This window comes from Bos indicus x Bos taurus, chromosome 10 (assembly GCF_003369695.1).
Source record: "Bos indicus x Bos taurus breed Angus x Brahman F1 hybrid chromosome 10, Bos_hybrid_MaternalHap_v2.0, whole genome shotgun sequence".
NCBI lineage: Eukaryota > Metazoa > Chordata > Mammalia > Artiodactyla > Bovidae > Bos > Bos indicus x Bos taurus.
In genome coordinates this window covers 67,669,594-67,696,136 of record NC_040085.1, presented here as the reverse complement: position 1 = coordinate 67,696,136, position 26,543 = coordinate 67,669,594, and the positions used below count along the sequence as shown (strand labels likewise).

The 26,543-nt window shown below is 37.7% G+C and overlaps 2 protein-coding genes across 4 annotated transcripts in view; both read right to left on the bottom strand.

The window, feature by feature from the left end:
• Positions 1–3,849, bottom strand: part of SNAPC1 (small nuclear RNA activating complex polypeptide 1) — a 29,769-nt gene extending 25,920 nt beyond the window's left edge. The window contains exon 1 of the mRNA XM_027554268.1: positions 3,637–3,849. Within this exon, the coding sequence (XP_027410069.1) occupies positions 3,637–3,764 (128 nt within the window). The 5' untranslated portion in view covers positions 3,765–3,849. The remainder of the gene's footprint in view (positions 1–3,636) is intronic.
• A 7,644-nt stretch (positions 3,850–11,493) lies between these two features.
• Positions 11,494–26,543, bottom strand: part of HIF1A (hypoxia inducible factor 1 subunit alpha) — a 44,986-nt gene continuing 29,936 nt past the window's right edge. The window contains exons 7-15 of one of the 3 annotated variants that reach the window (XM_027554265.1): positions 22,743–22,849; positions 21,509–21,656; positions 19,781–20,001; positions 18,939–19,225; positions 17,407–17,529; positions 16,858–17,282; positions 14,020–14,128; positions 13,336–13,462; positions 11,494–12,820 (exon numbers count right to left, since the gene is read on the bottom strand). In XM_027554265.1, the coding sequence (XP_027410066.1) occupies positions 12,669–12,820; positions 13,336–13,462; positions 14,020–14,128; positions 16,858–17,282; positions 17,407–17,529; positions 18,939–19,225; positions 19,781–20,001; positions 21,509–21,656; positions 22,743–22,849 (1,699 nt within the window). In that variant the 3' untranslated portion in view covers positions 11,494–12,668. The remainder of the gene's footprint in view (positions 12,821–13,335; positions 13,463–14,019; positions 14,129–16,857; positions 17,283–17,406; positions 17,530–18,938; positions 19,226–19,780; positions 20,002–21,508; positions 21,657–22,742; positions 22,850–26,543) is intronic. The other 2 variants (XM_027554266.1, XM_027554267.1) reach the window with 2 other exon arrangements.

Genomic DNA, 26,543 nt, shown 5'->3' with positions numbered 1-26,543 from the left:
CACTCAACCATCTCATCCTCTGTTGTCCCCTTCTCTTCCTGCCTTCAATCTTTCCCAGCATCAGGGTCTTTCCCAATTAGTCAGTTCTTTGCATCATGTGGCCAAAGTATTGGAGTTTCAGCTTCAGCATCAGTCCTTCCAATGAACATTCAGGACTGATTTCCTTTAGGATGGACTGGTTGAACCACCTTGCAGTCCAAGGGACTCTCAAGTCTTCTCCAATACCACAGTTCAAAGGCATCAATTCAACTCAACTATACTTCAATTAAAAAATATATGTGCATATTAATATATAATAGAGTTTTCCCCCAGTAGCCTCAGGGGGTCCTAATCTGTTCTGGAGACATTTGGGTGAAAAAGTTGGAGAACCACAGCAAAATGTAACCCTCCTCCTCCTCCCAATTCTGCAGGGAAAAAGTTCACCAATGTAAACAGCAGGATAACAAAGGAGACTCCACTATATTCCAAAGCCTGGGCTCTCTAAGTAATGAATATACTACAAAAAAGATCTTCATGACCCAGATAATCATCATGGTGTGATCACTGACCTAGAGCCAGACATCCTGGAATGTGAAGTCAAGTGGGCCTTAGAAAGCATCTCTACGAACAAAGCTAGTGGAGGTGATGGAATTCCAGTGGAGCTATTTCAAATCCTGAAAGATGATGCTGTGAAAGTGCTGCACTCAATATGCCAGCAAATTTGGAAAACTCAGCAGTGGCCACAGATCTGGAAAAGGTCAGTTTTCATTCCAATCCCAAAGAAAGGCAATGCCAAAGAATGCTCAAACTACCGCACAATTGCACTCATCTCACACGCTAGTAAAGTGATGCTCAAAATTCTCCAAGCCAGGCTTCAGCAATACGTGAACCGTGAACTTCCTGATGTTCAAGCTGGTTTTCGAAAAGGCAGAGGAACCAGAGATCAAATTGCCAACATCCGCTGGATCATGGAAAAAGCAAGAGAGTTCCAGAAAAACATCTATTTCTGCTTTATTGACTATGCCAAAGCCTTTGACCGTGTGGATCACAATAAACTGTGGAAAATTCTGAAAGAGATGGGAATACCAGACCACCTGATCTGCCTCTTGAGAAACACGTATGCAGGTCAGGAAGCAACAGTTAGAACTGGACATGGAACAACAGACTGGTTCCAAATCGGAAAAGTAGTACGTCAAGGCTGTATATTATCACCCTGCTTATTTAACTTATATGCAGAGAACATCATGAGAAACATTGGACTGGAAGAAGCACAAGCTGGAATCAAGATTGCTGGGAGAAATATCAATAACCTCAGATATGCAGATGACACCACCCTTATGGCAGAAAGTGAAGAGGAACTAAAAAGCCTCTTGATGAAAGTGAAAGTGGAGAGTGAAAAAGCTGGCTTAAAGCTCAACATTCAGAAAACAAAGATCATGGCCTCCAGTCCCATCACTTCATGGGAAATAGATGGGGAAACAGTGGAAACAGTGTCAGACTTTATTTTTGGGGGCTCCAAAATCACTGCAGATGGTGACTGTGGCCATAAGACACTTACTCCTTGGAAGGGAAGTTATGACCAACCTAGATAGCATATTCAAAAGCAGAGACATTACTTTGTCAACAAAGGTCCATCTAGTCAAGGCTATGGTTTTTCCTGTGGTCATCTATGGATGTGAGAGTTGGACTGTGAAGAAGGCTGAGCACTTTAGAATTGATGCTTTTGAACTGTGGTGTTGGAAAAGACTCTTGAAAGTCCCTTGGACTGCAAGGAGATCCAACCAGTCCATTCTGAAGGAGATCAGCCCTGGGATTTCTTTGGAAGGAATGATGCTGAAGCTGAAACTCCAGTACTTTGGCCACCTCATGCGAAGAGTTGACTCATTGGAAAAGACTGTGATGCTGGGAGGGATTGGGGGCAGGAGGAGAAGGGGACAACAGAGGATGAGATGGCCGGATGGCATCACTGACTCGATGGACGTGAGTCTGAGTGAACTCCGGGAGTTGGTGATGGACAGGGAGGCCTGGCGTGCTGCGATTCATGAGGTCGCGAAGAGTCGGACACAACTGAGCGACTGAACTGAACAAGAATGAAAACTACCTATTACAGTACTGGCAACCAAAGCAATTTCTAAAGAAAATCCACCACTCCTTAAATAATCTCTACTTGTTTTCTCATTTTAGTTTCTTCTTCATTAAATTAGAAGTTGGGGCAACCATAGCAAAATTTTTCTAAACCACCACTTTTCCCAAGAGGGCTACAGTGAAAAAGATCATGGGTTTCAGAAACAGTCAGACAAACTGGTTTCAATACCTGCTGTACCACCTACCAGTTGTGTGATCATGGAAAAATTACTTAACCTTTTAAAATCTCTATTTCCTCATCTATAAAACAAGGATAATTACTGATCTCAGAGTTGTTCTTTGGATTACATACAGCTATAAATGCATTACATTTAGTACCAGTAAAAAAAAAAAAAAGAGTTCCTCTCCTTTCATTAATTGTACAACAAACGGTTCTCCATTCTCCATCCCCTTCAATGGACAAACTACACAGGTAGTTATTTTACAGCAACAAGGAGAAAAAAAGAGAATGTTCACATTTTATTCAGCAGAACATAAGAGTTATAGTCACAAAGACTCATTCATTTTATTAATTTAGCCTTTTAAATATTTTAAGTATTCTAATGGGATACTAGATCCATCCAGTCATTGTCCTCACAGAGCTAAGTCTAGTGGAAAGAAATTTTAAAATAATAATAAGGAATATTTCTTGAGCACTTAAGAGTGCAGTTATTACCACAGTCAGTAGAGGACTCTGACCACAATCAGGGAGTGGGGCTCCATAATCCATGCTTCTCACCACTACACTATACTGCCTTCTGAACTACACAGTTAAAATGTGATTAAGTCAAGAGATAAAATAAGCACAAAGTGCTACAAGAAAAAGAGCATGAACACTTTATTTAGTCCAGAAGGGCTAAGGAATCTTTCCCTGAGGAACTGTCACAAGAGCTTAACCCTGAATGAAGAATAAGGTAGCCAGGCAAAGGCAGTTGGGGTAAAGGTCCAGACTGAGGAAACGCATGTAGAGAGCCATGGAGTGGGCTGGTAAATAAAGCTGCAACGCTGGGCAAAGGCCAGCCACGAAGGGTGTTGCCAACCTTGTTAGGGAATTTGAGCTGTACTCAGAGGCAACGGAAACCCTTAAGGGTGGTATGATAGGCCGTGACATGATCAAATCTGCACTTTACAAGTTCAGCGGTTGTATGAAAAATGAATTCAATCATGCAGGGTTTTGTCTTTGCTTGTGTGTTTGTTTTCAAACATGGAGTTCTAAGAAAACAAGACTAGAGGGAGGGCACGCGACGGTGATCTCGATCAGGGTAGTGGAGGTAGAAGAGTTCAGAAGGGCGGCCAGGTAGAGGTATACGTTATCTGGGAGGAGGCCCCAAAATGGATGGATGAAACCCAAGCCAACGAAATCGGCCAGGGAAAACGCGTAGCCAAGCATAGATGACGGCCCAGAAGAGACGAAGGCAGTGTTCAGACTGCCACTTTCCTCATACCTTCCCAGGTGCCGCAAAGAGAAAGGGAAGAAAGAAACTTGTTACACCGCCCCTGAGCACAGAGATAGGCGGGATAAGAAACACCCACCAGAAGATGGTTCCGAACTTCATACTTCTCCAGAGCTCAGCGAAGTCCTCGAAGCGCACGCTATCCATCTCCTGGAAGCGGCTGAGCAGTGCCTCGCAGTCGTCCTTCAAACCTGAAGGAGTCCCCATGTCTGCAAAGCAAGCACGCCAGGCTCAGGGTAGCTGCCGGTGGTAGCCGAGGAAACGAGGCTCTGAGCCCCACCTCCTACGACCTGACGCACACGCCCTCCGTGACGCGTTTCCGGCCGTTTCAACTCCACCTCCAGCCGGATCTACCCAAGCTTTCGCGGTGTGTTCTGCGCCTGCGTAACCGTTTGCCTCAGGACCTCAGATCTCTTGGGGAAGTAACGTGGGCGTGATTAATTTCAGTAAATAAGTTTACTTCTCAGGGGACCTGTGAGCCAAAGAAGGAATTTAGGTCTGTATTATACTTTCTACCAATCATTATTACACTTACCATCTCTCCCCTTTAAAGTGATCCTAGGGGAGAAGGAAATCGCAACCCACTCCGGTATTCTTGCCTGAAGAATCCCATGGACAGAAGAGCCTGACAGGCTGCAGTCTATGGGGGTCGCAAGAGTCGGACACGACTGAGTGACTAAGCGCAGTGCAGACTCTTGCAAAAAATAAATAAATAAAGTGATCCTAGGGTGAGAAGTCAACTTTTACACCTAAAAAGGAACATCTCCCAACCTCAACCACTGCCACGTAGAAATAGGATCCAAAGAGGGTTTACTGAGAAGTAGACTGGACTTCAGAGGCGGGCATGGCAACCCACTCCAGTATTCTTGCCTGGAGAAGCCCATGGACTGAGGAGCCTGGCGGGCTATAATCCATAGGGTCGCAGAGTCAGACATGACTGAAGTGACTGAGCACAAACCCACGCAAACTGGACTTACTCTCTTGTAGGCTATAATACCCGTGCTTAATGTGTGGCTCTCTGGTTGTAGCCTTAACACCCTTCACTCTTGAGAAGCTCTTGTAAATATACCCACTACCACCACCACCACCACCACAGTCTAGCACATTACTTAGCAAAAAGTACTGTATCTGATTTTGTTGTGTTCTGTCGCTAAGTCGTGTCTTTTTTTTTTTTTTTTGACCCCGTGGACTGCATTACTGCCAGGTTTCCCTGTCCTTTATTATCTCCCAGAGTTTGCTGAAGCTCATGTCCATTGAGTTGGTGATGCCATCCAACCATCTCATCCTCTGTCGGCCCGCCCCCCACTTCCCCGCTTCTCCTCCATCTTTTCCAGCATCAGGATCTTTTCCAATGAGTCAGCTGTTGGGAGTCTGGTGGCCAAAGTATTGGAGCTTCAGCTTCAGCATCAGGCCTTCCAATGAGTATTCAAGAGTTTATTTCTTTTAGGATTAACTGGTTTGATCTCCTTGGTGTCCAAGGGACTCTCTAGAGTCTTCTCCAGCACCATGGCTGAATCTGTCTTCTTTGTACATTCCACCTTCTAGCATCTCTCAGGAACTGGCTATCAAGTAATATTTTGTATCTTTCACTATTTCTGTGATTACAAGTCATGCTATTCTTATGCTTTTGGAGAGTTATCCTAAAAGTATAAGGGCTCTCTGTAACTTTCCTTATCATTCATCTTTTTTTTAAAAAAGGTATGTAATACACATTATAGAAAAACTTATGTAACATGTCTGAATAAGACGCACAGCAGGTATATGAATACCTGTGTACCTTCTACATGTATAGGAACTGGAACGTGACCAACACCTTTCCTCCTCTATTCTCCTGCCTCTGCCATTACTTTAATAACAACTACCTTATTTTGTTTCTCATTCTCTTGTAAATATTTTATCATGTGTTCAGATCTCTAAACAATATATTGTTTACTTGTGGTTGATTTTGAACTTTATAATGGTGTTGCAATTTCTAATACATAGTCTTTGAATTGCTTTTTAATAGTGTTTCTGAGATTCATTTATATTATTTCTCATAGCTGTAATTCATTTATTTTCATTATTTCCTAATATTCCACTGTGTGAATATAGTTTATTATTTCCTCAATGAAAATTTAGGTGGGTTCCAGATATTGCTGTTATAAACCATGTTTTATGAACACTTTTTCCTGTCTTATTTGTAGGATTGCCAGATAAAATACACGAGACCAAATTAAATTTGAATTTGAGGCCAACTAAAAGAATTATTCATTGTTCATCTTAAATACAGTTTCACTGGGTACCCCTTATTTTTGTTGGTTTAATATGGATTTCTACTTATATGTTGCAGGAGTGTGGAGTATATATATCTGAGAGGAATTATTAGATGATAAAGAGTGCAAATGTAAAACTTATCAAGATTTATACTTTACTATCAGTGAATCAGTTCAGTTCAGTTCAGTCGCCCAGTCGTGTCCGACTCTTTGTGACCCCATGAATCGCAGCACGCCGGGCCTCCCTGTCCATCACCAACTCCTGGAGTTCACTCAGACTCATGTCCATCAAGTCAGTGATGCCATCCAGCCATCTCATCCTCTGTCATCCCCTTCTCCTCCTGCCCCCAATCCCTCCCAGCATCAGAGTCTTTTCCAATGAGTCAACTCTTCACATGAGGTGGCCAAAGTACTGGAGTTTCAGCTTTAGCATCATTCCTTCCAAAGAAATCCCAGGGCTGATCTCCTTCAGAATGGACTGGTTGGATCTCCTTGCAGTCCAAGGGACTCTCAAGAGTCTTCTCCAACACCACAGTTCAAAAGCATCAATTCTTCGGCGCTCAGCCTTCTTCACAGTCCAACTCTCACGTCCATACACGACCACTGGAAAAACTATAACCTTGACTAGATGGACCTTTGTTGGTAAAGTAATGTCTCTGCTTTTCAATAATAAGCATTCTCATTTCAGCCAAATCACCTCAGAAACTTGGTGTCTAGTTCTGGTCTTAAAGTGCATTTTCCTCACAAAGCCAAAGGAGCAATGGAACTCTCTGGAGCCTCTTTTAACAAGGGCACAAATCCCATTAAGGTCTCATCCTGAAAACCTAATCACCTCCCAAAGTCCCCACCTCTCAATACTGAGCTATGATCTTGGAGGTTAGATTTCAACATATGAATTTTGAGGTGCCACAAACACACAAAACATAGCAAACACCTTGGACTCACTCAAGCCTCAGAAACTTTTCTTTGAATAAATAGATTTTACTGGAACAGCTAGAAAATGGCCCTGTTTCCCCCATTCTTCTGGTCATTTCTTCTCTGGTCTGTGTCACACGAGATCCTCTCCCACCCTCAATCATGTGTGTGTTGTCCTTGTGCAAGCAAAGTGGAAAGTTTTAGGAACAATCAAAGATGAATCAGATGGGAACCTTGCTCTGAAGGAACTCAGTCTAATAGGGGAGAAAAGACATACATAAATGATCACAGAAGGCTGAAAAATAATCAGAAGCAAGGGCTTAAGGTGATGTTCATAGGGCCAAAAAATATTAGCAGCTGAATTTGCCTAGAAAGAGGCAAACCACCTACCCAGACTCTCCACGCTCCTCTCTAATTGGTGATTGTCTCTAATTTTATCTCAGTTAAGTTTTTGCTTTAAATAGTCTACCTGCAGGTTGGGCAGTCAGGCAAGTTTATAAAGGCTTACCCCAAAACTTGTCCAGTAGTCCTGTTCAAGTAATCATAAGCAGTTCTGTGTGGAAGCATTGAAAAAAATTTTTTTTCAAAGAGCCAGTAATATTGTCCAGAAATATATGGAAAAGATCTCTACATAAAATAGTGTTTCTTAATGTTTTAATATTCCAAAGATCCCTAAAGAATATTTGACTTGACAGTATTCTAGCCTACTTGTCAGGCTACATATGCAATTTTAAAAAATGCTTTCGTGATAAACATTAAAGCATATCACTCTCCCAGACCTCCAGTTTGCTCTCCTCTGTGAAAGAATCACCAGTTTACAGTGATTGAACATCCATAAGATGAAAAGGGTTGTAGCACTCTCCCTGAAGGGCACTTCTCTAATTAAACACACACAGAGACTGAGGCTACACATCAGGTTTTATTAGGAAAAAATATTCACAACAACTCAGCCCCATTTTTTTACATGTCAAATAAGAGAATGTTTAATGTCCTACTTTTTAGGGAATTCTATTTGAGAAAACACAAATAATGAATTTTCCTGAAGAAAACATAAAACGTAGTCTGCTGCGGATATACAGAGGGTAATTTATTCTAAACAATACCTCGCCCCGCACTTTACAACAGACTGCGTAATCATAAACTAATTACAGATTCAATTTAAGGCTCCGAGCTTTTCCACTTTGCGTAAACTCACTACCCTTCTGTCCAAAAAGATTATCTTCTCCCAAAGGATTCTCAGGGTGCAGTCACACAACAAATTCAAAAAACAGGACAGGCAAAAAAAACCAAACCAACAATAAAAACCCACCTGGGGAAGCTAAAGTTTCTATTAATCAGGCATATCTCAAATGCTTAATTTAAAATAAACGAAGTCTCTGAGTGCCTTTAAGGCTAATATCTTGAAATAAACACACAACTCTATTTTTGACCAGTTATTAGTAGATGAGTAATTTTTAAAAAATCTTACATAGCTACTCAATCTTTTAGGCAACCCCTCGGTATTTCTCTGGTGGATTTTCTCGGTATTTGGAGTGGAGGATCACACTCCAAAGCATCTATCTGCTTCAGAGTTCAGAAGACAGTTCTAACTAGAGCAACAATTCCTGTCTCAGTCCTTCAGATCTCTCGGCCACCTTCTACCCCTCTCCTTCCGCAACCCCAACATCCAAAGCGACCAAGTTTGAGGAAGGGCGGGCAGCAAAATCCGACGAGTCTCGGAAGACAACAAGCAACGCGGAGCCCTCGCGCCAAGCGCCTCCCCGCGATCACCCGCCCGCGCGCGTGCTTCCCAAGGCCGGGCGGGGCAGTGCCTCCACATGCTCTCCCACACGTAGGCGGGAGCCTGGGGCAGCGGCTCCACGCGCCGCTCCTGCTGCCTCGCGCTGGCCCCCAGTCCCGGGGAGGGGCCAGGGCTGCGGTGCTGCGCCCCAGCACGTACTGGGGCGTGGCCTGCAGGGCGGTGGGCGGGGTTTGGGGAAGTTTCTTTGGGCGGCTCACGTTTCACATCCTTATCATGTAGGCACTAGGGCGCTAGAAACAGAAGGGGTAGCCGGTCCCTTCCGCATCCTAGCTATTTTCCCCACTGAGGGTCTGATCACTGCCGCTCTCAGGCACCTGTCTTTCCTCTCCGTCCGGGAATGGAGCCAAGAAAAGGGAATAAAAGAAATTAAATAGTACAAGGAGATCGGGTGTCTGAGCAGCGTCTTGGATAAAACCGTCCACTACAGGTAAGAATAAAAATTATGTCCAAACCTCGGAAAGGTGTGAACACAACAAAGCTCCAGAAGGTGTTCATAGGAGGTAGTGGTAAAGTATGGCTTTTGTCTTACAAGGAGACTATTTTATTTCAGATCCTACAGATTGAACTAATTGTCTGTAAAATGATCTGGGACAACAGGTTCAGCGCTATTTAAAGGGATGAAATACGAGCGAAGTGGTTAGTAACAGACTTAAAAAAACACCCGAGTAACATTTTTTTCTTTACACTTTTGTTGGTTTTAGCTAACATGTTTGCAAAGGTTTTATTTAATCAAACCCCGTTAAATTTTTTTTTGTATTCGTTGCAACTTGTTTTTGACGTTGCTACATTAGAAATGTGAATTTTAGAATGCTTAGGTTTCAGCAAACCCTGTAACTTTTTTTTTTTTTTTTGTATTTTAAAGATTGTAAGGAGAAATCCAAATTTAGAAATGGTAGTTGTGAGGTTAACACAAGCTTAAAGAAAATAAATGTGTCTAGCATGCCTTTAAATCAAATAGCGCTGACAAAACCATACCATATATTCATGTGGCCTTTTATAGTCTATCACTGTGCTTTTCATAAACCACCTCATTTACCTGTGAGTTAATGTCACCATAAGCAGACACCTGAATCTCTAGTTCAAACTCAAAACTCACTAAATAGCACCAGAACACTTTTATTCATTTCCATTTGTCTTGCCATTCCTCTTACAGAACATCCCCTCGATGTCCTCTGTGATTGCATTACCACCCTCAGTTCCCTACATCCCTATTGCTTTCTATTGATATTTGCCATTTAAACAGTTAATTGGGAGAGGAGTAGGGTTTTACTGGACTGGCTAGCACTCCACCAGCTCAGAGGCTCTGAATCTTAGGCTACCTCTCCAAGACTTTTGTCATCTACAAAATGAAATACAGGTCCTATTCATAGGGTTTTTTGGAAGATTGTGAGATAACATGCAAAAAGCTTAGCACAGAGTACTAACAGACATTAGGTTCATTTTAACTCTTAATCTAAAATTTGTACGCAGCAGTGGTAGAATCTCTGTGGAACTCTTTCAGTTTCAAAGTGAACAGTGAAACTTAGAACAAGTGAACAAAATACACCAAACTCCTTTGCCATACTTTCTTCAGATGTGAAAATAACACTATGGTCGTTCAGTCACGACAGCATCAGAGAAGGGGAAACTATAGCCATGCATAAGGAAGGGAGACATTACAGGTCTATCTATGGTTGCTGAGGTAGGGCTGTATTTGGATGAAGACATTATAAAGACATTTGTGATGGTCTCAAAGAGGCTGGTACACTGCTGGAGGAAGGACTGGTTCTGCTATTTAAAACAGCTTCAAGCACTCCAGGGGGCTTGTTTTCTGAATGAGAGGGGTGGATACTTGTTTTCTTCCAGCTGCACTGTCCTTTAAAGTGGCTTTCTCATCTAAACCCTTGCTCCCAAAAGTCATTTTCCTACTCTTGGTCATTACAGATCTGACCGTTACTAATACTTGAAAATGATAAACTTCTCGATTTCAGCTTAATTTGCTACCAAAATGAGAATTTTTTAATTTCAACTGGGAATATTAAGCAACTACTTTATTCTAAAATACCACCTCCAGTACTATCTGTAATTAAATTCAGAAGCACTTTGGTTCATAGTATTTACAGTGAAATATGAGTCTTAGTAAACATTTGTTCCCAAACTTTCATGTAATTGTAATCACATTTTCTTCATTCTAAGATTAAAAACAGACACTTAAGGTCTGTGGCTTAATTTTATTCAGGTTGTTCCTGTAACCTCAGTATACTGGGCCTAAGGCTCTGTATGTATTTACTTTATCCATAAAAATAATCTGTTGTTAATTTTAGGAGAAAGGATTCACTGTTTGTTATATCTTTTTGTGCTGAGTTTTAAAATTTTAAGTGAGAATGTATTACTTTTACAATAAAAAAATGCTATTTTTTAAATGGAAAATGAATATAAAGCTATTAAAGAATTTTAAAACATACAGTATCATTAACGCAGAAACAAAGCAAGGTTTTTCTGGTTTCATATTAAGAGTCAGAAGACCTAAGTTTAAATCTTTGGTCTGCCATTTATTACCCTTAAGGCTTGGACAAATCCTTTATCACTCAAGGTCTAAATAGCTTCATCTGTGAGTGAAAATAGATTGGAAATCTTACAAAGAACTTCTAACCCCTACAAAATTATGTAACTATAATGTTAAGGATTTGTTTCATTCATCCCATTCATATTAAACATTAAAATTTTGTTTTACTTTAATAAATTAAAGATCCATAAATTCATAAATGACAGTTTTCTAAAAGCATATTTTTTACAGTGGAATATTATGGTTTGTTATTATTTAACATTACAGTTAGGGACACAGTATAAATTAAAGTGATGGCAATAGGGTAAATGTAGAAATAGCAAGAATAATGTAATATAAAATACTTAAACTGTCGGTAAACAATTTTATGAGTTGGATGTGTTGAAACAAATATTATTTTAACATAAAAGCTGGTCAAAGTGGGCCTGGTCCACAGAAGATGTTTATTTGATGTAACAAAACAATACAGTTAGTGTTAGAAGATCCAACCACAAAGAGCAAAAGGAATGAAAAATTTGTACAATGCACATAGAAAAACAAGATGTTTACTGTGACAACTATATATTTCTAAAATAATGCTTCTAAAATTACTCAATTATTGAAATCTATATGAAAACAGAAGGATGTTAATAGCGACAAAGTGCATAAAACCAAACATCAAATTTTGAGCAAATTAACATTACTAGGCAATTTTGCTAACAAAGCATGATTTTTTTTTGTTGTTCACAATCTGCTCAAAATACCTTTATACCAACAGGGTGGGCAGAACATTTAGGTTTAATATCAATTACACAATATTAGCATAAACTTCCACAACTACAGATAGGGTATTGTCTTCTTTTGAGCTGGCAAAGTGACTACAGAAACATCAAATCATTTCTCTGAATTGAGAATTTTATCCAAATAAATGCCACATACCTTCCAGATATATGTATATCTTTCTATATCATGTAAATGGCTTTACCCATTTAAATAATAAATCATACAAGCATTTAAGAATCATTATTATATGATTAACAATGTCATGTTCCAGGTTTAATAATTTCATAGGCCAAAAAAAATTTCTTCTTAAAAACTAGTTTTATAAATGCAGAATATATTGCATGAGTAACTGCTGGTATTTTTTTAAGAAAATATATTGTGCAATTGCGGCTACCATGTACTGCTGGCAAATCATTATTGTTTATGTAAAATGTGAAAAAACTGAGTAAAAATTTTTTAAACTCATCATGATGAAAGGTTACAGCCTTCTTAAAAAAATTATATTGGCATCTTATTAAAAATAATTCGATAAGGGACAAACTCCCTAGCCCAAAATAAATAAATAAAAAGGTGCATTTTAAAAATGATGCTACTGCAATGCAATGGTTTAAATACCGAAGAACTATGAAAATGTGCTGTGTGTGATCTGGCATTAAAGAACATACTAAAAAAGAGCATTAATGTAAATTAAGTAGAAAGGGGATCAAAATTGAACTAACCGAGTTTGTGCAGTATTTGTAGCCAGGCTTCTAAAATTAGATATAGAAAATATAAATAGACTGCTTTAGGTAATGAGCCACCAGTGTCCAAAAAAAGGAATGAGATTATGAAAAAGCTCAGTTAACTTGATCCAAAGCTCTGAGTAATTCTTCACCCTGCAGTAGGTTTCTGCTGCCTTGTATAGGAGCATTAACTTCACAATCATAACTGGTCAGCTGTGGTAGTCCACTCTCATCCATTGATTGCCCCAGCAGTCTACATGCTAAATCTGAAAAACAAAGAGATATATATCTAAGTATTCATTCATCTAATCAATGAATATTATTAAACAGCAACTATACCCTAGGTATTGGGGAGAATAAGGCCAGTTAGCTCTAGAAGGGTTTTTAGTCTGTTAGGCAAAACTACAATTATGTAATCAAGAAAGTGCAAACAAGCATTACTGGTGCTATGTCACAACTGTTTAAAAGAACCTTGAAAAAAAATAAAATAAAATAAAAGAACCTTGAAGGTGCAGAGGAGTGATTTAAACCAATTTAGAAAAAGGCTTTAAAATATACAAGTTTCAGCTTCTATTCATTATTGATAGCACACAGACACAGATCAAAGAAGATAATTCAGAGTTCCATCTGGAAACTATTAGTGATCAAATAAAATGCAACCTTACTTTTTAATCCTGGTAAGGAATGGAAATCCCTCTCACTTGGAGTAAAGCTCCTAAATAAAAGTTTCATATACTTTAATTCTCTTTGTGATATTTAATGGAAGAAAGAGTAAACTAACCAGAGGGTATTAAAATAATTGTCTTTTGCTCCATTCCATTTTGTTCACTAGATTTGCATCCTTTTACACGTTTCCAAGAAAGTGATGTGGTAGTTGCACGATCATCTGGTTGCTGTAATAATGTTCCCTGAAAACAGTAAAATTATTTCAATTTTACTATGTTGAATTTTTTTTTTAAATCACGGACTTTGAAATCAGTATAAATTTGCTAACAATACATAGGCAGGATTCTTAAAGACTGCTCTCAGTTATTTAAATTCTATTTTTTAATGCTGCTGTGATGAATTCATTTGCCACTCATATGACAACAATGTAAAAATGCTTTCCAGTTAATTTGGTCTGAAAATATCGGTATGGCTTATACTAGCACTGACTGTGTTCTGTGGGTAAGAAGGAAAAGTAACCAAAAGGGAAGAGAAAGAGACTTGGTAATGATACTGGGTGTGGAATGAGGGGAGAACTATACTTACTCTAAATACATCTCTAGTGTTTGGAATTTTTTGAGACTGTATTCTTTAAATGTTTGTACTTTTAAGAAAGAACATGTACAAAGTGAAAGAAACCAATGTGTAACTTCTGAGAATGTACCATTAATATTTGGAAGATACAAGGAGTTACCTATATATCTAACTCAGAAATAGCACATCAGCTAGAATAGAAAAGCAAACATGCTGTCACACTTACAATTCCTACTGCTTGAAAAAGTGAACCATCATGTTCAATTTTTCGCTTTCTCTGAGCATTCTGCAAAGCTAGTATCTTTGGATTTAGTTCTTCCTCAGGAGCAGTAGTTCTGCAAACAATTTTTTAATAAAAAATATGGTTGTTTTATTTATTTTAAAAATATCCCGTTAGCTTTTTAAACAAAATATATTATGCCTATTTTCCAACATTAAGGGATATAATGTTATACATAAGTTTTCCTGATTATACTAAAGTTTATTGCCCTAAAAGTCAAAGCTTATTTTTTAAAACAAAATTTCCTAAACTATTCATTACCCTATTTATAAAACAGAAGTGAACAGAACTAAATTGATGTTAAAGAGTTAAATAGTGGCCTTTCATTCCACCTAGTACATACATATTCTTGGGACTACTGTAATACAACATCAGTTTCACATTCGAATAATGCTTTCACTGTTTATAAAACACTGCATCTTAATTAGTTCATTTTAGCTTTGCTCTAGTCCCCAAGATAATACATGTATATAATACATATTTTATAAATGAAAAAATTGAGGCCTGTTAGGTAACTTGCTCTGTTCCTAATTAGCTGCAAATATGGAAGTACACTGTAGGTCTCCTAATACCCACTCTCCTTCCCAGTGATCTTCCCACTAAGCTGTTTTGCCCTCAGTATTGATCTGGTTATCAAACTTGAACTATCTGCAACTAAAATTAATAGTAAACAGTAAAGAACTGTTTTATGTGTCAAGTACATCAATTTTGTTATATGTTTTGTCTTTTCAAGAACCAGCTCCCTACCCCGAACCCCAACATAATGATAATAGATCCTTGCTCTGTTCATCTAGTTGAGAATGGCGTATGGGTAAGTGAGGTACTACTCTAACTGCTCTCCTACATGCAGTCTTGTTTTGCATTCTTAAAAAATTCTATAAAACCTTCAATATATAGACAGGCATATTTTAATTTTTATATACATGTTATCTTTATTAAGGATAACTCAGTCTATCATGTAAATATCATCTTAGTAGTACTTTTAATAGTTATTTTCGATCTTTAAAACTTCAAGTTGTCTGGTTTGATACAGCACTTTGATTTTTTCAAATTACCAAGAGAGGTAGTAAAGAAAAAGCTTCCATATAGTTCTGAAAGGTAAATTCATTTCTTAAAGTGTTTAGTGCATACTGTACTGGAACTAATGAAAAAAAAAATTGTTAATTTGACTAGATGTTTGTTGGACTTTGGTTTTCTTATTTAGAAAACTGAAAAATCTCATCTGTGTAACTAAATTACAGATCACTGCTAATTCTGTTGCTAAGTTCATTCTTTTCTTCATCCAATAACCATTTATAAAGCAAGTACTCCATGTTAGGTACTGAGTTAAATATTAGTAACACTGTCATTGCCCAGAGGAGCTCCAAAGTTGGTTGGTGATACAGTAGAAAAGTAATGTAGAATACTTCTTTGTTAATTTAAAGTTGCAAGATCTTTTCCAAGTTCCGGGAAAAGGTCTCTACTAGCATTCTAGGTCAAAGTAGTGATGCAGGGCAGGAGAAAAAGCCATAAGCTCTGGCTATGGCAGTGCTTTTTCCTATTGCTATTAACATCTCAGTCTAGGCACTGTGGAGAAGGAATCGTTTCTGTCCCCACACACTGCCCCACTGACTCGTTTTCTCTATATAGCCTCAAAGTTAAAATACAGCAAATCCTATTGCAAATCATACACCAAAATTATAACTTAAAATTTTGGTGGTGTCCATATGTTTGCTCAAATTAACTCCATAGAAGCAATGTCATAAAACATGCTTAGATTCCTATTGTACCTCTTAAAAACCTATTTTAATACTTAGGGACTTCCCTGATGGTCTAAGAGTTAAGACTCTGCACACCCAATGGATGTATTTATCAATATATCCATTTCCAACTCTATGGGTTTGATCTCTAGGTCCCACATGCTGCAACCAAGGCCTAGTACAAACCACCCTCCAAAAACCAACCTATTTAATCTGTGATATAGCTAGTGTTCTACAAATGAAAAGGAAAAACAAAATGCAGTAGTTATAATATGGTTATATATAACTACATAGTTATCTATCTACTAGTTATCTGTCTATATATGTGTGTGTATAAATATAGCTGTAACTATACATCCAAAAGTTTTAAATGCTTATTAAGTATCTGTATTGAATGCTGAGGACTGAAGACCATCAAGTTCAATTTGGAATGGAGAATTATTAATACTTTTAAGTTGGAATGGCTTCCCTGGTGGCTCAGATGGTAAAGAATCTGCCTGCAATGTGGGTTTGGTCCCTGGTTGGGAGATCCCCTGGAGAAGGAAATGGCTATCCACTCTAGTATTCTTGTCTGGAGAATTCCATGGACAGAGGAGCCTGGTGGGCTCCAGTCCATGGGGTTGGAAAGAGTTGGATACAACTGGGCAACTAACACACACACTTAAGTTGGGATGTGTGTTACCTTTTCTTCAGGTAAGCTTAAAAAGAGCTCCGAGAGGATAGTTAACTAGTCTGATTTAAGCAATTGCAAGAAACTGGGCCAGTTTTTATACATTTATAGAACTTACTGGCTGGATTTTATTTTTAGAGGTATTAGAAGACCTCCTATTCCTACATTTAGATAAGTGATGTGACTATAAAGTAATACATAAGCTAATTTAGAAACAATTTTTTGAGTGCTTAAGTTCAGAATTTGTTATGTCAATTTTATGTTCCTTAAAGTATAAATATGAAAAAGTTTGCTATGTTTAAAAATAATTTACCATCATACACATTTCCTTAAGAATAATGACCAAACTATAAGTTTAATGTTACATATAAATACCTTTGACTCAAAGCGACAGATAACACATTAGGGCTTCTTGGATGAGATTTTTCTGTCTGTTCTATGACTCCTTTTCCTGCTCTGTTGGGTGAGGCTGTCCGACTTCCAGTATCACTATATGGTGACGTTGTGGCACAAGGAGGTTCTTTAGGTACGTGGGGAGGAGATGGAAATGCAATCAGTATTTTAATGTCTTCCATACCATCTTTTGTCACTGTTTTCAATTCATCACTGGTGGCTGTGGTAGTGACGGTGGCTATAGGAGGTTCTTGCATTTGAGTGGGCTGGAATACTGTATTTGTGCTTGCACTCTGAGGACTTGTAGAACTGTTTTCCAGTGGTGACAACTGATCGAAGGAACGTAACTGGAAGTCATCATCCATTGGGATATAAGGAGCTAACATCTCCAAGTCTAAATCAGTGTCCTTTAAAACAAGATACATGAGTTTTTACAATGGCCATACCTTATGAAGCAAAAATAAGTTAAACCCACAGCCACTTGAGAATAAATTTTAATAGAAAATATATATAATAAACAAGTTTATATACCTGAGTGGAAAATGGATTCTTTGCTTCTGTATCTTCAGCAAAAAGTTTCTCTACCAATTCCAACTTGAATTCATTGACCATATCACTATCCACATCAAAACAATATTCACTGGGACTGTTAGGCTGTAAAAAGAATTAATATATTTTACTTTTCTCTGAGGAAGCTTGCATAAATGTTTTGCTAGTTGTTAGAATTTGCAAACCTGATCTCAGAGAATACACAACAGAACTCTTCTCTTCTATCAAATTATCTAACTAGTGAGAAATTAAATTTTTGAACTTACACTTACAATTTTGTCCGTATAATCATTTCTAACTGTGCATAACATCATTTATAAAATTAAAAGATGTGTTTATCTGCTTATTCTAAAGAATAAAACTCACCTAATAGTTCAACTCCCAAGGGTGCCTAGCTGGCCAATACCTAGATGATACACTCATTGGAATCTAGCTGTGTACTGAGGCCACGTTGCTATAGTGATCTACCTAAAAATCACACAGCAAATCTGGGGGCTGGAGTAGGGACAGGGCTGCAGACTGAAGTTCTTTACTTGTATTCCCCTTAATGAATGTAGTACTAGTTTAGTTTTCAGCAAGAATTCTAACCAAAAAACAATAGCTGTATATCCTAAGCATAAACTTTTGCCTTCCTCATCATAACATTTTTGTTAGATTTATTTTGGTTGGATTAAAAACAAAATGATTCCAACATTTTTGTGCTAGACAAAACTGAGCCCCCAGAGAATAGATACATTCTCTGAAAGGCTATGACATGTCAGATCTCCTACTTTTAGCTTACCAGTTTGAATGAATAAGTATTTAATGTAAAATAATGTATCACTTGTAAAGGCTTACTTGAGCCTCATTTATCAACTCATAATACTCAAATATGAGTAGTCCCCGTCCATGAGCATGTTTTTAGACATAAGAAGCTCTGAAATCAAGTATGTCTAGATTGGGATATAGAGCCCTATTTGATACCTTCAGTCTTGGCCTAGCTAGCCCTTAAAGATTGTTTTTATTCTGTATATGAGAAAACTAATATCAAGACAGAACTTAAATTTAATATAAAGCTTTTACTCTGGGTAAGACTTGGTATTTTCATATAATACTTACACAGAATGTCAATACAGTGATGGAAATTGTACTAAACTGGGCAAAGCCCTTTGCTACTAGATAATTCTCCAACTCAACGGGTAATATGAATGGGCTTGGAGCAGTCATAAGCACACAGTATTGCCCTCTGTGGATGTCTAAATTCAAGACTTTTATTGTCCTGCTGATATTAAATACACAGAGGAGCAATGTATGTTTTACCTTTTGCCTTATGTTAAGGCATCTCCTTCCCACATTCCTGTTTTTGAGCCTGAAACATGAGACTGAGGTCAAAGGTAGGCATAGCTTTTGCAGAAATTTTAAAAGTGCTAAAAGTCACACAAACAAAACTATGACACGTGGTTCAAATTTACAAATACATCCCCAAACATTAAAATCTATAAGTTATCCTTTTCTAATTATATTATGACACCTACCTCAGGTGAACTTTGTCTGGTGCTTCCATCAGAAGGACTAGCTGGCTGATCTTGAATCTGGGGCATGGTAAAAGAAAGTTCCAGTGACTCTGGATTTGGTTCTAACTTTAATGCAACTTCTTGGTTGAGTGCAGGGTCAGCACTACTTCTAAGTGGCTTTGGAGTTTCAGAGGCAGGTAATGGAGACATTGCCAAATTTATATTCTGCAATTTCTCATTAGATGAGGGGAGCATTACATCATTATACAATGGAACTTCCTCAAGTTGTTGGTCATCAGTCTCTGTGTCTGTAGGGGAAAAATCAATTTAAAGATTACCTAGATTTTAACATATACAGAAATTTATGCCCCCTCTTACAAAAGGTTTGTCTAGTTGACTTAAGTAACAAAAATGTTACCAAATTTTACTTAATCTAAAAGTCTGCAGATACTATGGTATAACTGTAAGTCTGAGTTATCCTACCAATCCACTACTGACAACTTCTGTAATCTATATAGCCTAAAAACCCCTGCATTCCAACCTTCTCATACCTTTTATTCATTAAAGTTTAACCTAGTTTGAAATTAGTTTTCTTTTTCAATATGTGATATTATGGTACGACTCCTTATTTATTCTTTAGCTCAACTTATGGCTGCTGCATATAGCTGCCCACTTGTGCAGAAAACATGGCAGCAGGGTACAGAAAGAGAGCAGCTGAGAGCAGTCAGAAGCGGGAAGGAGAGATGCCCTAAAGATATTGAAGCATCATCTCCAAATCACAGGGCCCAAGGCCACAATGTCCAAATGATTATCAACAACAAATGGTAAAGTTTAGGCAATTAACAAAATAACTAAAGACCCACCATTGCTGCCAAAATCTAAAGATATGATTGTGTCTCCAGCAGCTGGGGCCAGCAAAGTTAAAGCATCAGGCTCCTTCTTAAGTTTATCAAAGAGACTGCTTGTATCTTCTGATTCAACTTTGGTGAATAGCTGAGTCATTTTCATGTCTGAAGATTCAACTGGTTTGAGAACACATTCTGTTTGTTGAAGGGAGAAAATCAAGTCGTGCTGAATAATACCACTGTCAAAAAAGAGAGATTAGTAATTCTTAAATGACCACTTGACACAATGTTGGAGGAGAAGGACTCTGAAATGTCTCAAAAAAATTCAAAATTCTGCTTTATGGAAGGATGCTTAAAACATCTCTCATGCCTACCTGGTCATGTTCAGGGTTTTAAATCCCAATATGAAATAAAGACCTATTATATTAAAATTCACAATACAAGATAATTCAAAAATTTGATTAATTTCAATTAAGAAATTTCAGCTATCCCTTTGAGAAGATTGGTGGTGACAAAGAAATATAATAGTCAAGTACATGTAGGACAATAAACAGATCTTTTGTGCCCACATGGAATGAAATTAACACAGAACTCTCGGACACTAATATATGAAGCATGATCTAAGGATGGTCCTAGAATATTAAGATATAAATGACAAAGGTCCTTCGCAGAGGGGCACTGTTTTTTCCATGGTGGTAAGAAAATGATCTGTGATACCACCTATAGGATAGAGTTGAAGAGGGATGATGTACAACAGCTCCATCTTCATGTTTCGCTTAATTTTGTTGTTGTTTAGTTGCCAAGTCATGTCTGACCCTTTTGCAACCCAATGGACTGTAGTCCACCAGGTTCCTCTATCCATGGGATTTCCCAGAAAAGAATCCTGGAGTGGATTGCCATTTCCTTTTCCAGGGGATGTTCCTGACCCAGGGATCAAACTAGGGTCTCCTGTATCCTCAAGGGGATTCTTTACCACTGAACCACTGCTGCTTTAATCAACAAACTTTAAGTGTTTACTAAATGAACTGAGGATTCAAAGTTCAAAATATCTAACCCTTGCTTTAGGCAGTGTAAAATCCAATGTGAAAGTAGGTGTGCAAACAATTAAAATACAAAGTGATAATTTCTAAAATGGAGGAGGTTTGTGTCACAGAGGTCAACAAGCTGAAATTTGATAGCCACAATATTCACAAGCCAGTCCACTAAGAGAAGAGTTCATGAATACACAAGAGTCATGGGTCCCATCATACAGCCTTTTATAGTAATCTCACAAATAATTTAACTTAATCCTCATTTTAACCTTTTGAGGTAAGTTTTATTATCTCTCCTAAATGGATGAAATTCAGAGAAATGAGATTTCCCCAAGTCATGGAATTAATGAGGGACAAAGCTATGACACAAACCTAACTATTCCAGGGCCAGAATTCTTTTTATAAAAATAATATAGTTGCCTTGAGATAATTTATGATGATAGCTGTATGACTAGAACAAACTAATCCATCAGAGATGTGGTATTTTTTCAAAGTCTTTTTTTAAATGGGAGTAGAAAGGATGGGGATGACTAGCTACTGATGGTAATTAGTGGAATCAGTGAAAGATAGCTGCCTTAGAAACTCAGAATACTGAAAACAGTAATTGGGTAGAAACGTGAAAATTCAGTTATCATTTATAATCTTTTCTATAAAAGAAAAGAGCATTCAAAGACTTACTACTTGCTGCCCCCAAATATTTATTTTCCAAGCTTACCTCACAACATAATTTACACATACAATGCACTGGGGCTGAGAGTTCTTAGTGTTATATATGACAGTTGCTTGAGTTTCTATCCAGACATATCCACCTCTTTTGGCAAGCATTCTGTACTGTCCTGTTGTGACTTGTCCTTTAGTAAACACTAGGAGTGAAAAGGAAAAAAGTGTCATGTAGAGAAAATAACTTCAAATTTTCAATTGAATGAATAAATGCAGAATGTTGATCACTGTTTTAGAAAAAAAGAGAAATGTTTAATCAGTTGTAACTGTTTAAATTAAGAAACAGTGAAAACACCCCAGGATAGCTGAAAAAGTACCTATTCCATTCTAATCCCCCAAATACACTCCTTTCTTGCCAACCTTCACTTTAAATAAGATGAAAGCCAGGAATGAAGGACAGCAGTGACTAAAACTCCTTTAACAACTTACATGTTGAACATATCAGAAATATTAAAGAATGAATAACTAATTCTACTGAGAACATTTAAGAAAGGGGCACTGCTACCAGTTCCTTAAATTCCTACTATAGTTTCCTGCTATAGTTGTGCTAGCATATGTGAATTTCAGTTGGTATGCTAAAGTCTTCTGGCAATGTAGGCAATCTTAATTATTGATTTGGAAGAAGTACTAGATAAACATGATGATGTTATCATGGAGTATTGAGACCCTGACTGCAGACTTAGGCCCATTCTATAGTTCAAGGCTAATCATGCTAACTCAGTGACATTCAGGCATCCCCAATCACATTGGGAAGTCATATTTAGGGACAGATTAAACAGGCCAGTGAGAAATTCCAAAATTTTACTTATCACGCGGTCTTCAAATAACATTCATATGAGTAAAACTGAGAATTACATCTTATGTCAAGGTTCTTATTTCTACTAACTGTGCATGATGTTGATCATATTCATATTCATTAATCCATTGAACAGTTACTTTCTGAGTGCCTTCTTTGTGTTAACTGTTCTTAATACTTAGCCATGAGTTCTGAAAATGATACTATAATAGTCTGTATTTTTTGTCTTTGTAAAATGCCAGGGTAGTTTTATATATTATCAAATGATTCTGCTTTAACTGGTATTAGTTATAACAAATATGAAACAAAGATTTAATGATCTAGATTACTTAAGAAGAGGTTTATTCAAGTGTTTGGTCTAGGAAGATTAGTCAGATATACAACCAAACAGTAGAAATTGCAACAGTTAAATAATTAGAATGTCTATACTTACTATCATGATGAGTTTTGGTCAGATGGTCAGAGTCCAAGGCATGATAATATTCATAAATTGAGCGGCCCAAAAGTTCTTCTGGCTCATATCCCATCAATTCTGTAATTCTGTTAAGTAAAAAATATAAGAATAAAACTGACATAAACTAACTAATGAATACAATTTTGCTTCTTCGGAGTATCTGCTATGCATTAATCTTATGGATAATTGAATTTTCAAAAATAAAGAGCATTCTTCTTGGTTTGAATAAACTTATACCTCACCTTTAGTAAGTCTACAGATACTAAATGCAGCACCATGCATTCCTTTAAGCTCCAAGGGTTCACCCTGCTGCTTAACCCTTCTATCTCCTTCACCCAAACTTGTTACCTACTTTATCATATTTTATTGTACATACTTTTGGTAATAAGGCAATTAATTAATATAATAGTTATGAAGGACTGCTAAATTAAATGATAAAAGCTTCAAAGGCAGTTAATGATATTTAAAATATACACTAAACCCATAACATTATTTTTACCATAAAACCAGATTCTTTTTGTGTGTATACGTATAAAATCAGATTCTTTATGTGACAGTTCTCCTAGGCAAGGCTTCACACCTTGGGGGATCAATATCTATGATAAAATTTTAATATGGGAACTAAATAAATTCTTATTATGTTGGTTTGGGAAGATGCTCTTGTACTTACTTTTTGAAATTACAAAAAATTATAGAAATTCATCTTAGATGAAACAGTGATATCAAACTGAAAATGAACTAGAAAGTAATTCAGTTACCCATTCTGTTCCTTAGCAGTTCAGTTTGGACACAGACTATATTTTATGCATCTCTCTAACCACAGTCTGAAATGGAACCTATTTCATGAGAAATAGTATCATGCTAACAAAAATATTCTCTCCTCTTCTGGGAGCAAAAGATGAGTTAAGTTCTTTGATTTCTCAGGCTTTAGAATTCAAAGGACTTTCTAACTGAGGTTCAAGCAAAAGTTATGTAATATACTGTATACAAAAATATAAAAAACCAACTAACTCTAGAAAACACACAGGGGAGGTATCTTTATCCAAAGAAATGTATAAAAGTAATACTGTTTGTTGTCACACCTTAAGGAAAGATCTGCCATAGTTTATTCCAAAATAAATAAATAGATAAATAGCTTATTTGTAAAAAAAAAAAAAAAAACAAACTCAACCTTGGACTGCAAGGAGATCCAACTAGTCCATCCTAAAGGAGATCAGACCTGAATATTCATCAGAAGGACTGATGCTGAAGCTGAAACTTCAATACTTTGGTCACCTGATGCGAAGAACTGACTCATTTGAAAAGACCCTGATACTGGGAAAGATTGAGGGCAGGAGGAGAAGGGCATGACAGAGGATGAGATAGCTGGATGGCATCACCGACCCAATGGACATGAGTTTGAGTAAACTCCAAAAGTTGGCAATGGACAGGGAGGCCTGGTGTGCTGCAGTCCATGGGGTCGCGAGGAGTCGGACACGACTGAGCGACTGAACTGAACTGAAAGCAAACTAAGCCAAAATCGAAATTTGTTTACTAAGGGCTATCTCTAAACACATCAACACTAGGTGGCAGCATTACAAGGAAAGCTTAAAAAAAAAAAAATCACAACAGTCCTAATTATGCTTTAATAGTGAAGTCACTCAGTTGTGTCCAACTCTCTGGGATCCCATGGACTGTAGCCTACCAGGCTCCTCCGTCCATGGGATTTTCCAGGCAAGAGTACTGGAGTGGGTTGCCATTTCCTTCTCCAGGGGATCTTCCTGACCCAGGGATTGAACCCAGGTCTCCCACATTGCAGGCAGATGCTTTACCATCTGAGCCACCAATATAATTTTAATTGGTCTTATATGGGTTATATATTTTTTAAAATTCTCATGGAATTAAAATTTAATTATTTAAACCTTAATATTCTCATATGTGCCTGGCATTGTTCTAGATATGAAAATGCAAAGGCAAAAACAAACTCAACCTATGGTGAATTTTCTGGTGCACTTAACCATAGTACTTAAGAAATTATGTGGCAGGTGCAGTGATAGTAATACTACAGGAATTAGAGGAACCACCCCTGTCCATGATAAGGAATCATGGGGATGAGGGACAGCTTCTTATAGGAGACTTATGAGTTGAGTATAGAAGAGAGTCAGAGAGAGTAAATTATTTGGGGAAGAAAAAGCAAAGACAGAGATAAGAAAATGCTTGACATTGTACAGGCAGGCTAGTGGGGAGGTAAGGCTGCAGAAGTAGGCAGGAGAATCAGATTAATGAGAGCTTTTGGTTTCCCTAGCGGCTCAGACGGTAAAGCGTCTGTCTGCAACGCAGGAGACCCAGGTTCAATCCCTAGGTTGGGAAGATCCCCTGGAGAAGGAAATGGCAGCCCACTCCAGTATTCTTGCCTGGAAAATCCCATGGGTCGCGGAGCCTGGTAGGCTACCGTCCATGGGGTCGCAAAGAGTCAGACATGACTGAGTGACTTCACTTTCATTTTTGTATATCATGTTAAGGAGCTTTGATTTAATCAGATGTCAATCAGTGCTTCTCAATCTGAGTTGAGGTACCACTATCACTAAGGGACAAAGGATGTCAAAATATAACAACATGGTTTCCTAGAAGGTCATTTTTATTCATATTTGAGGGAGAAAGGTAAAGTTAATTTAACATTAGCTTTTTATACCAAAAGGGGGAGGAGTGATCAGGAAAATTTAACCAAAAAGTGTTTGTAATGGACTATAAACCTATAATCTAAACCAACTATGCAGTACACAATTCATTTGTTCTAAGTATCATGGGGCAGGAACTATTTAATATTAAGCTTCATTTCTACCTCAATATGTTATTGTGCCACAAACATAGTAGCTACTCAAATGTTTGAATGATTACAAATGGAAATTAGTACAATTAATAATAGTTATTTGTGGGATATTTTAGATGTAAGAAATCTGATATGTTAGAATTCCTCAATAATGAGCAAAATTTTTTCCACGTTGGTTCTTAATGGGTATAGCTGTGAGAAGTTCTGAAAAGAGTAACCAGAAAACATCTATCTCCTGGTCAGACTCAAAATCTTACTTGGTTGGTCTCTAAGCAGGCTGCTTTTAGCTCTCTATCACAACCATTTTGCTAACTTTCTGATATAACCAGAAGGGCAGTGTCACTCCCTTTCATTATCATTCTAACTCCATCACTTTCCTTTCTTCCCAACCCACCCCTATACTTTATATATTGAGTTCAAAAACATAAAAATAGTTTCTAAAGAAGGATGGGCAATATCTGTTCTATCATGCATTGATATAAATACTGGCACCAAACACCATAAAATATGTCTTAGCATTTCTGTCTTCATTTTTCTTAAAGTTAACCCCAGTGGTAAAGCAGTCACTATGTGCACTAGGCACTCAACAAACTCTTATAATCCTTACCACAGCCTTCTGAAGCATGACCCTATTTGGAGAAGGAAATGGCAACCCACTTTAGTACTCTCACCTGGAAAATCCCATGGACGGAGGAGGCTGGTGGGCTACAGTCCATGGGGTTGCAAAGAGTCAGACATGACTGAGCAACTTCCCTTTCTTGTCTTTCTTTCTTATTTAACAGATAAGGAAGATGAGATTTAAAACAGCTAAGTTCTAACACCCAGGCCACACTATAAGTACCAGGACTACAAGCCAGGATTGAATCAAGAATGATGTGATTCCAAAGCCAGTGCTTTGTCATATTTTCCCACCCAGTAGGAGAAGGCAATGGGGCCCACTCCAGTACTCTTGCCTGGAAAATCCCATGGAC